This window comes from Nicotiana attenuata, unplaced genomic scaffold (genome assembly GCF_001879085.1).
Source record: "Nicotiana attenuata strain UT unplaced genomic scaffold, NIATTr2, whole genome shotgun sequence".
Lineage (NCBI taxonomy): Eukaryota > Viridiplantae > Streptophyta > Magnoliopsida > Solanales > Solanaceae > Nicotiana > Nicotiana attenuata.
Genome location: NW_017672969.1, coordinates 99701 through 111836, shown reverse-complemented (window position 1 = coordinate 111836; position 12136 = coordinate 99701). Strand labels below are relative to the sequence as shown.

The 12136-nt window shown below is 35.6% G+C and overlaps 1 protein-coding gene across 1 annotated transcript; it reads left to right on the top strand.

The window, feature by feature from the left end:
* Positions 1–3178: 3178 nt before the first annotated feature.
* Positions 3179–6308, top strand: LOC109215045 (GDSL esterase/lipase At5g55050-like). The gene is made up of 5 exons (XM_019379058.1): positions 3179–3440; positions 3995–4152; positions 4619–4849; positions 5492–5750; positions 6050–6308. Exons 1-5 carry the CDS (start codon positions 3179–3181, stop codon positions 6235–6237), a joined length of 1098 nt encoding a protein of 365 aa, XP_019234603.1. The 3' UTR covers positions 6238–6308.
* The last annotated feature ends 5828 nt before the right edge of the window (positions 6309–12136 follow it).

Genomic DNA, 12136 nt, shown 5'->3' with positions numbered 1-12136 from the left:
GGAAATCTAAAGCCACTGAAAAACAGCAGCAACATTCAATTCCAATTTCCAGCAGTAACAAACGAGATCAAGGCAGTAGAAATTTGATAAAAGACTTGATTATTTGAGAGGAGCTAACGGGCTTTATCTGTTTTCTTCATTGTTCCGTTCACCCTGACTAAATGTCCCTTTTTCCCCTTTCTTTACTTTTCTCTTTCTTTTCCCTCCCTTGGGTACGGGTAGTAACTGTTCGATCCTATCTGCAGACATTAGGAACTGGATTCGTAACATTGACCAGCATGCCTCAGACAATGTCAACAAAATACTTGTAGGGAACAAGGCTAACATGGACGAAAGCAAGAGGGTAGGTTCTCGTTTGGGTTGATCCCTTTTCTAAAAATTTTCCTGCTCCTTTCCTCCCCACCCTTAGGGGTGGCAAGACACAATATCCCTAAAGTAGGAAAGAAGAAGAGAGAAGTGGATAGAAATAGAAGTAGTTTGATGGTTTGTGTTTCAGTGAAGATCTAATTATTGGTCAAAACGAACCCTTTTGTAGACTGTTCCTACTCCAAAGGGCCAAGCACTTGTAGATGAGTACGAGATTAAGTTTTTTGAAACTGTAAGAATGTTCAACAACCTATAAAGAAATGCTGGTAGGTTTTGCTGTACTAAGTCTTACTGTTTCATTGCAGAGTGCAAAGACAAATCTTAACGTGGAACAAGTTTTCTTCTCAATAGCAAGAGATATAAAGGAAAGGCTAGAAAACACAGATATCCAAGGCTGAGGTAACTTAACTAGTTTGGTAAATTCTTAAGAGTTATTTAGAGAAGATAGGGAGACGAACAAAGACGAGAACCAGATATCCTTTATATTTTTCTTGCCAAATACTGAACTCATTAGTTGATGTTGCAGCCTTCGACACTCAAGATTAATCAACCAGATGTAGGAGCTGGAGATAGTCAAGCTACCCAAAAATCAGCTTGCTGTGGTTCATAAAAATGGATGGGTATTACAAGTGCGTTTGCACTTGCTAGGCTCTAAACCACAGAGAAAAGCAAAGCAAAAGCTAAAGTTAAAGGCAATATCGTTGGGTCTTGTAATATCTATATTAGTCATTCTTTTGAAATTTAACGTGAGAAACATAGGTTGACTATTATTTGAGAAGGCCAATTTGTTACTAACACCTTTCTAGTTTCCTTCTCTGCTTGACTTCATTAGCTTAAGGATATTTATAACCTAGCTATTTCTGAATCTTATGTGTACGCAAATACAGCTATTATGATAGGAAAAAAATTTTGGGATTTGCTTAATGTTTGGCGAGGTGATGCTTTAGGACTCTTTAGCTTTTTCACACTATCTTCTAACATAGCTAAAGCACCTAAATCCTCTTTACCAGCTAACAACATCAAATCTTGATGTACATACACACCACCACCACTACAAACTGTACAACCATCACTGCCTGTCATACAACCACCACTGCCACCAGTAGCAGTAACAATTGTAGTAGCCATTGAAACAACAGGGGAATAGACTAATTCAACCGCAAATCTAGAGGGATCAACAATTGCTAAAGGTGGAACTTGGTAGGATGTCGTAGTCACACTCCCCCCACCCCAACTTGAACTACCCCTACATACCACAGCCCCCACCACCGCCAGAAGAGCTCCGTTTACGATGATTAAAAAAAGAACAAGAAATTGAACAATAATAAAAGAAAAATTTATGCATAATTGCTTTTTGAAGCATAAGAAATTAGAGAAGAAATAGTTCAAATCCTAATCTAGCATAGAAGAAATTAAGATACCCATATCCAATTAAGTACTTACAACCACAGAAATTGATAATTCAATAATTTAGTGGAGAAGCAATCGGTAAAGAAATTGAAGATAGAGTTCTTACCGGTTCAGCAACAGGACACAACAAGGAGGCAGCAGAAGAATGGCTCTTTCAAGTAGAACTGATAAGAAAAACCCTAGCAAGAATGGTTACTAGAGATTGGGCTAAAAGTCCGGGAAAATTTATTTTACGCGAAACATTTTGGCGCTTTTAATTTTGGCGGATCATTGAAAATTTTTAGGCCACAACAACCCACGCATCTCATTGGCAATTTCATGTATATTTCCAACAAAAAAACTTTCTTGTTGCCAATTCTCTTTATACTTTAATTTTATTACGTTAAAAATTCTATTTTTTGTAACAACTAAAATTAGTTATTGCCATTTATTAAAATTCGGCAACAACACTATAGTTGTTGCTAGAACATTGTTGCCATCTTTAAATTTTAAAGTTTATTATCTAAATCATAGAATATGGCAACAAAGTTAACATGTTTGCCAACAAGATAATTTTGTTGCCCAAAAATCTATGCTATAGAAACAATTTTATTAAGTTGTTGCCATTTATCTATTTTAGCCAACAATATTTCAGTTGTTGCAAAAACGTTGTTGCAAATTCTATACTTTTTTGTAGTGATCCAGGTACTTCTGGGCACGTCGGTTACTTGATTTGGAGTTTCATCTGCTTGGAGACCTTTGAGGTAGCTGCTTTGGCGTCCGCACACCTCGACTCTCCTTCTTTTCAGTTTATGTAGCACTGTTCTATCTCTTCGGACAGTTATTTTAGAAGTTTTGACTGTGTTTTCATTTGGTTGCTCACGTGCTCGGTGGCACCCGGATCTTGGAGAATTTTGTATTTAGTCACGGTACTTCTTATCGGTTGTGTATGAGATTTTTCACTGTTAACCTTATTTTATTATGTTTTTAATTCAGAAAGGCATAGTTATTTGTGATTGTCGGCTTGCCTAGTTCTGTGATAGGCGCCATCACAATATGTTGAGTTTTGGGTCGTGATAGGTAGGGATAAATTTGGCCGGATAGTATAACGGAGGTTAAATGTAAACAATATCGGAAAGTAGAGTGATGTATTTGGCCATTTTCGAGAGCCTTGCTTTTTCAGAAAATTAATACTTACTAATATTTCGATATTCTCATGATTTCATCTTAAATTTGTTTCTTGTTTTGACACACAGGATTGCGTTGCCACTAATGGAGATTTAATTATTCTTTTGACTTATTTATGAATATTTACCATTTCTAATAATAATGGCATTAAACACCTTCCAGATATATCTACAGCTTTAGCTCCTTAAATAAACATAAACATCTTATTGTCCACATCATTTGGAGTTAAACAAGAATGGCTGCCTTCTCTTCTGACAAGACTAAACTGCTACATTCATGTGGTTTAATTGCATTTGTCTTGCTTTTGCAATTGAATATGTCAAGATCACAAAAGGTCACAGCCATGTATGTGTTTGGTGACTCTCAAGTAGATGTGGGGAACAACGATTATTTTCAGACCATATTTAGGGCTAATTTTCCTTTCAATGGCATTGATTACCCTGGTGGCAAACCAACAGGAAGATTCAGTAATGGGAAAAATGCTGCTGATTTTCTTGGTAAATAATTCTATCTTTAGGCCTTAATTAATTTGGTGATATGAATTTGTTCCAAAAATATTTTGACGTCAAAAAACAAAAAGCATTTATTACCTTTTTTTCAATTTTATCCTTACTGCTCTAATTAATACAAGTTATTTAAACGTTAGAGATATAAAGAGTTCTTATGATTAAACTATTCAATAATATAAATTGAAATTAAGCAGGGATAGTTTCAAAGACCTCTCCTCATGTTTTCCTTTATCATACCGATTTCACTCGTGATTTATGTCTGATTATTCTCTTATTTTAATTTTGGTGTAATAATTCTTTTGACCTAATTTTTTATAATGTTTCCACACTTGCCCTTTGGGGTAGAGTCGAACCCAGGACCTAACGGTACGTGGGTGGAGGTGGTTTTACCAACTAAGCAAATCTCGCTTGTCTCTTTTGACCTATTTATCATTGATATAAAAGATTCTCCTTTTTATAACTACGAGAAAGGTAAGTGTGATGGAGCGAAATGTGAAGTGATCGACGATCTTCACAACATCTCTTCCAAAAATATACTCCAGCTTTCATGAACTTGTTGGATTTTTATGTAACAGCTGAAAACGTTGGTTTACCAACACCTCCACCGTATCTTTCGAACAAGGATGGCCTCTTTATGGAAGGTGTAAACTTTGCCTCGGGAGGAGCTGGAATTTTAAACACCACCAATGGAACTCCTTTTGTAAGAGCATATCAATCTTTATTTCTTCCTCTGCTATACGTGTCGTTTATGTTTTTGATAAACTTATTTAGAAAATTATTTAATAATAAAACTAATGATTATATACTAGTAGTTGATTAAGCTATTTCTTATTTTGTTTGTTAGAGTAATTAATGACTATATAACTTCACTTCTTGGAGTAGTAAAGTTAAAATTGACAAAAAGTTTATAATACATTCTTGGTTTTTAAAGTAACAAATATTCGGGAAGAAATACTTTTTACTAATGTGACATTATTTATTATTATTTGAAAGTTAAATATTTTTGCTTCAACTACGATTTTCAAAGTTCTTCTAAGATTATTATTTAATATATAAATTTTATTTTACAAATTCAGTTTTATACTCAAATTATTATTTAATATATAGTAGTACCATGTTTGCCTTTTCTAATGAGTTTTTTATTCTGTACTTTTCCTTTGTCATAGAATGGAACGATTCAACTCTCAAAACAGATAGAGTACTTCTCCGAGTTGCAACAAAGGTTGATCCAAAAGATAGGATACGATGCAGCACAAATACACTTGTCAACTTGTCTATTTCCAATTGTTATTGGAAGCAATGACCTATTGAACTACTTCACATTCAAACTCCCTATGACCAAGCCACCACAACAGTACATCGATTTAATGCTATCCACCTTTTCCACCCAGCTAAGGGTAAGTTCTAGCATCTCTAGCTTTTTTGTTTATGTCCAACCTTTTTTTTTTAATCATCCGATGCCGTAAGCTCTCAACTAATATTAACTTGCATCACCTAAGACCGATTAAATTAAAGGGGAAAATACTCCGTATCATGACTTTTGTCATTCACATGGCTTAAACCTTGGTAAAAAAAATCCCATCCATCCTAATTCCTACCACAAGTCTTGATGGTATCTTGAAGATATTTAGTGGGCGTTTGGACATAAGAATTGTAAAATTCCAAAAAAAGTGAGTTTTTTTTTTTCAAGTGAAAATGGTATTTGAAAATTAGAGTTGTGTTTGGACAGAAATTTAATTTTGGGTTGTTTTTGAATTTTTGTGAGTGAAAATTTTGAAAAACAGCTTTTTGAAGATTTTCAAATTTTCAAAATTTTTAAAAATTCATCTTCAAGTGAAAATTGAAAATTTTATGGCCAGACACTAATTTTGAAAAAAAAAGTGAAAAAATTCTTATGTCCAAACGGGCTCTTAATTAAACAACAAAAAAAAAAAAAATGGTGTGACATAACCCCTTTTTCTTCTACTTTTTGGGTACAGGTTAATTATATATGTAATACAATTAACCTTTCGAAGTAATATTAATTGGTTTGATTGCAGCAATTACAAGGTCTAGGTGCACGTAAATTTCTGATTTTTGGGTTAGCACCCATAGGGTGCACTCCAGCGCAAAGACTTGTGAACATTAGTGAGGGTTATAAATGCAATGACGAGGCCAATTATTGGGCAAGGGTTTATAATCAAGGTCTACAGTCGATGTTGAGAAAATTGAAGTCACAGCTGCAGGAGCATTTCAACTACTCCTACTTGAACACCTATGATTTCTTGGTCAACCTCGTCCAAAATCCAACAAAATACGGTATAATCACAAGTTCATTATTTATTCAGCCATTTTTCTAATATAAATTGATAGAATTATTGTTAATCAGTATATTTAGCATGTTATTAGGATATTATGTTATTTATTTTCAATATATCTAACCTCACTTATGATTGAAGATTATGAATAATTACTAATTATTGTTATCTTGTGTTGATTTGATAATGCACCTACTCTAATATATTGTTTTGGTATAAAATTAAACTCTTTTAATCTGAAAAAATGCAAGATTTCCAATTTTTTATATCATGCAATTACAAATATGATTTATTTTTCAGGTTTTCGTGAGGTTAAAGCAGCTTGTTGCGGGACAGGAAGATTAAATGCTGATGTTCCTTGCCTTCCTATTTCAACATATTGTCCCAACAGGAATGATCACGTTTTCTGGGATAGAGTTCATCCTACAGAGGCAGTAGCAAAGATTCTTATTAATACTCTATTCAATAATACAAAACAGTATATGTAACCTCAATGGATTTACCCAAATTACTTGCTTTGTGAAAGTAGGACTAGAATAGGTCAATTTACATAGTTATACAACATGGTACTTGCTTGGTGTAGCTTATCCAGAAAAACATATTAATAACATAAATAAGAATTATTCGTGGAAATGGATACATGATATGAACTATGAAGAAACCGCTTCAAGTACTTTCGATTACAACGAGGAAAGGGATAATGCAATCTCAATCGCAACAATAAGCTTACTCTACTATAGATTCTCGTACATAGTCGTATTAGATGTAATTAACTGTGGGAAGTAAAAGAATTAATTAATTAATTAATTATTGGAAGTACTGATATATCACTTAAAAGGTCCAGGCGACAAATATGTGGACTCCTATACGATTTTCATAACAAACGTGACTGTGAAAATTCATATTTCTATGTTGTTTCATATAATAAAAAATCTAAACTAAGAGCCCGTTTGACTTAGCTGATTTAGAGTAGCTGATAAGCATTAGGTGCTGAAAAGCATTTTTAGGTGCTGAAGCTGATTTAAAAAATAAGCAATTACGTGTTTGGATAAAAGTGCTGAAATTGATAATAAGCAGCTGAAGAACTGGGTATACGAAGAGTTTTGTTTTCAAAAAAAGTATTTTAGGGATTGAATAGTAAATATTTTGGTCAAACCTAAAGTGCTTATAAACTGAAATTTGATAAGTTGGGGGAGACCAGCTTTTGGCTTTTGGCTTATTTTTGGCTTATAAGCATTTAACTTATAAGCATTTTTAATTTTACCAAACGCGTAGATAAGCCAAAAAGTGCTTATAAGCCAGTTTGACCAGCTTATAAGCTTAGCCAAACACCCTCTAAGAAGACATTTTAATCGGTTTTAGTTAGTCATAACATTAAAGTTTGATCGAAGAAAATGCCTAATCTTCTAAAACCTCTAATCGAACTTGTTTGCGAACGGAATGGGGCCTGAAACACTCAAATTAGATGGCCAAGATTAAGCCCGATCGATAGGTGGTCCCGACAAATAGCTAAACGAGCAAGGGCAGGACATGTCAAAATCTTGGGCGCTATCAAGATAAGGTGCTCTGCGTGATCATCCATTGTAGCTTGTCAAAGATCAATCTTGTTGCTTTCCCTCTTCCCTTTTTCGTCATGCTAGATGTTTTTTTTTTCTCTTTTTCTTGATGCCATTCCTTTTATTGCCTAGTTGTTAGGTTTTGCCCAAAGGAACTCGCCTTTTATACACGATCGATGTGGACTATGACCATGGATCCATTGGATCAGTTATTCTAGGCGGTCCTCTCTAACTTTATAAGGATTGACAATAACATCTATTTAGAACAGGGGTATCTAGCCTTAAGACTACAGGTTCTGTGAACCTAATGGCTTTTGCCACAATCATGTATTCGTATTAAGAAATTTACCAAATATTTATAAATATTTGATTGTGAAAGCAATTACTATTGTATGAATATCGAGGTGGTTATAGGAGCCTATAAACTTCAAACTATGGATTTGTTGATGTTCAGCCAAAATGCTATACTTTTAGTACATTACTGGCCCTATATTTTGTCAGTTTAGTGGTTAATTGTGCGACGTTTGAGCTAATTAAATTATTTTATGTGTAGGAGCATCGGAAGACAAAGACGAATAAAAGTTACACAAAAAGAGGACAAAAATACAAGAAAAGAGCACAAAAGCATCAAGTACCCAAACCGTGCTACAGACCAAGTAAAGCTAGCTCTATAGCATGCCTTACTGTGTTACAAACCAAGTAAAGCCAGCTCTATAGCCATCTTGACCGCGCTACAGGCCAGGCGTAGCCAGCTCTGTAGCCAGGATGACCGTGCTATAAGCCTGGCCTCGCGAGGTCTATAGCCCGGTAATCAAAAGTGCGTGAATTAAAAGATTCAGACTCGGATTTGGACTCAAAGACTTCAACCCTAGCCTATAAATACTCCCTAAACATGGCTAAGAGGGGGGAGCATTTTTAGAGCAGATTCGACCAAAAAGGGGAATGTCTTTTAGAGGGGATTTAACGTAAGGAGGCAAGAACACACTAGGAGCAAGACGGAGAATTCTTCGACGAGTTTTTCACTTCATTCTTCCTATTTTCACTAGGGGTGTGCATTCGATTTATCGATTCGATTTTGACCCTTATCGATAATTACTTATCGATTATCGATTTGTACATATGCTTATCGTTATCGTTTCAATAAGGTTTCGATTTTTTCCATTTCGATTTATCGATTTTTGGGGCTTATCGATTCGGTTATCGATTACACCAATAAGAAAATTTGCGGGATTCCACGGAAAGTATATCGCTATAAACATGTCTAACTAATATGGACCAAAAGAAGCTAAAATAAGACGAACACCGTTTATAACATAAAAATTGTGTCAACAAGCACATGCAACGAAACTAAAGTAAGGGATCAAATGTATGCCACCAACACTCCAACGGTATAAAAAAAATACATCATCACGGCTAATTCTATTTTTCATTAATTTGAACTTCATTCCCTTGAGCTTTAAATATGATCATTCCTTAAATGTGGTAGATGAAATAATAGGGTTAGGGACTTAGGGTAAAGGAAAGGGTATTATAGAATAAGGATAAAAAAAAGATTTTAAAAAAAATTTTAAAAAATAATTTTTTTTTAGTATTTCTTATCGGTTTATCGATAAAAACTCAATAAGAAAAATTTCGAAATCGAAATCGAAATCGAAGTCGATAAATCGATAAACCGATAACAAATAATCGATTTGATTTATCGATAAACCGATTCGAATGCACACCCCTAATTTTCACTATTGGTTATGAATTCCAGTATTGTAGCTTTGCATATTATTATGAATAACTAATTTGTTATCTAGGGTTTTGATGGAACCTTTTGTAGGATGAATTCTTATTACGTTTTTATATAATTGAGCCATTGGATTTCTCCATTTGTTCAACTACGTGTTTATTGTTATTGATTGAATGACCATCAATTGACTGTGTATTTAGTATGTATTGCTTGGAAAAAAGGGTACATATTTAGGTAGTTGTTGAACAACATCACTCCTAACGTATGTGAAGAATCAATACGAAGGGTTTAAAGGTGATATTAGGAATAACGAAACCTTGGTGCGATCTTAGTGAGCGGTGAATTAGTGCCAGCTAGCGTAGTTTGGAAGAATATATCTAGTAAATTGTGGTTGTTGATCGGAAGAGAATTACGACACCCTAAGTACTCACGATCGCTAGAGAATACTTAGGTGAAATTACAGAAGGCATAGCGGGAATAATTTTGATAATTTGGGAAATCATAACTCTAGACCTCCTTAATCTTGTCTCCAACCCTTAGTCTTGTTAGTTGATAATTTTACTGCTTTACAATATTTGTTAGTTAATTAGTAGAAATAAAAAATCAAATCTTTATAACTAGAAATTTGTTTGAACTTGTGTTTCTTTGTGATATTGAACAACTGTAGCTAAGCCTTAGTTCTTTATGGGATTCGACTCCGGACTTGTAAACCGGATTATATTTGCAACGACCGCTAGTCCTTTTAGGAGGCAGAGTTTGGCGTCATCACTTGATATTTTTTCTTTTGTCTTTTTCCTGATGCCATTCCTTTTGTTGCCTATTTGTTAGGTTTTGCCCAAAGGATGTCTCCTTTTGTACACGATCGATATGGACTATGACCATGGCTCCATTGGATTAGTTACTCTAGGCGGTCCTCTCTAACTTTATATGGATTGACAATAACATCTATTTAGAACAAGGGGTATCTAGCCTTAAGACTACAGGTAATATGAACCTAACGGCTTTTGCTCCAATCATGTATTCGTATTAAGAAATTTACTAAATATTTATTGTGAAAGTAGTTACTATTGTATGCATATTCGAGGTGATCATAGGAACCTATAAACTTCAAATTATGAATCCGCTTATGGTCTAGAAAAAACAAGTAAAATACACTCATTCTATGTCTAAGATGAGTTGTCAATTTGATAAATGATGAAACTAGTAATGTGGTAAAAATGGGGCATAGTGGCCTCACATGTAGTTTTCATATCTAAGTTGTTTAGCATCCTCTAAATTTCCACCCCTAGCTCTGACCCCCTTTTCTTTTATGTTCTTAATTATAGTAGTATATGTTTACCCTTAAAATGGATAACAATTGAATTTATACGCGGTTTTAAAGATATATTGATCGATTCAACACAAATAATTAAAAACGTTAGATAAATGAGTTAAAGACACGATGAATAATCAAACCAGTCATAACGTTATGGCCTAGCTTGAATTTGGATTGGGCAATAGTTTCTACCCCCGGTTGGGTCTTGGGTTCGAATCCAATCAAGGATAAAGAACAAATGTAAAGTAAAGGCTTTTTCAGTAGCTAAAAAGCAGAGAAATAATTTTGTATTGTCTTGGTATGCATGTTACATGTATCCATTCAAACAAAAGCTTCCCCTTTATATAGTAGGAGGGCTTCACCCCTGGTACAAGTCGAAAAAAGGTAAAAATCTTCTTTTCTCGTTAATTACTGATCTGTTACCGACACCAGGAAAGATTCATCCCGTGATATCCGGTTGGACGCAGATATCACGGTCCTCTATTAGTTGCGTGCAATCGTTCCTGCGTTTCTCGAAGTCTCAGAATCCATCCCGGCCTCGGGGTACGTCATTTAATCAAGTTCGATAGTGAGCATTTTATTCGGGCCTTGGTGCAAGAAGTTCTCAGCATTGAATCTGACCCCGTGTAATTGTATCCTTGCTTCGCTTGTCCCATCGAGAAATCAAGGTGTACGTTGGCCCCGATTTGACCCGTATATAGATAGTCCCCTCGTTTCTCAGAGAGTAGGTTTGTCGAAAAGATGGGAAATGATAGATGAGCCCTGATTCCTTCCTTCGCACGTTATAACCGAGATGACGGATATGCTGAAATGTCCCATCAATCGCATCGTTCTGACTTCGGACACATGTCGATCATTGACTGGTTGCCTTTGGATATGAAGCATCGCGTATTAGTTACATTCCCCTCTATAAAAGCTTTGCTCCCCTTCACTTCTTTTACTTTCTGATCCTAGCCCTTACCTTCGAACTTTGCAAAGGTTTTCAACTCTCTCAAATATTCATACCTCGCTTCTTGAATCCTCACATCTTCATCTTCAACATCCAAACCTTTATATATTTTCTTAGATTTTTGACCCAGAACTTCATATTTTCACTTCCAACCTTCAAATCTTCGTATGTCTTCTTCAAATCTTCATATATTTTCTTCAAATCTTCATACATTTATGATAGCCAAACTTCCAAGTCAGTACCACAGCAAACGATCCCTTCATCTTCCCACCCGGCCGTGGGTGCCGAAGTGGTTGCCCCCAAAGTGGCCCCAGAGCTCCTAATGAAAAGTTTTATACTCGAGGGTTGTTTGATCAGGGACGACTTCAAGGTTGATAAGGCCTCTAGCCAACAAGACCGAGGTGAGGTAGCATCGAGATACATATTCTCTGTCATCGAAGAAACTTTACCGTAGTCCGAGCAGACTGTAAGTGGGAGGGTAAAGACGTGGTCATCCCGGGGCCTGACGATGATATAACCACTCACGTGAAGGAGTATCTGACTGCTTACACTTACCCCTTTACGCTCGCCCCCATGGATCCGATAATTCTTTCTTTCTACAAGAGATACGAGGTGTGTCTCGGGCAAATTCACCTATCTTTTTGGAGGATCCTGATCCTGTTGCGTTACTTTGTGAACAACACCGAGTCTCGCTGGTTCACCCTCGATCACCTACTCCATTTATACATCCCCGGAATCTTTCGAGGGAGACTAATAAAGCTCACCCGCCAAGCAAGCAAGGCTCTTTTCTCGAGCATTGACAAGGATCGAGACTGAGGTTGGCAAGGGCGGT

Coding starts and splice junctions, on each gene's coding strand:
- LOC109215045 (XM_019379058.1), top strand. CDS start 3,179: ATGGCTGCCTTCTCTTCTGACAAGACTAAACTGCTACATTCATGTGGT. Junction 3,441..3,994: donor AAATGCTGCTGATTTTCTTG/GTAAATAATTCT, acceptor AATATACTCCAG/CTTTCATGAACTTGTTGGAT. Junction 4,153..4,618: donor CCACCAATGGAACTCCTTTT/GTAAGAGCATAT, acceptor CCTTTGTCATAG/AATGGAACGATTCAACTCTC.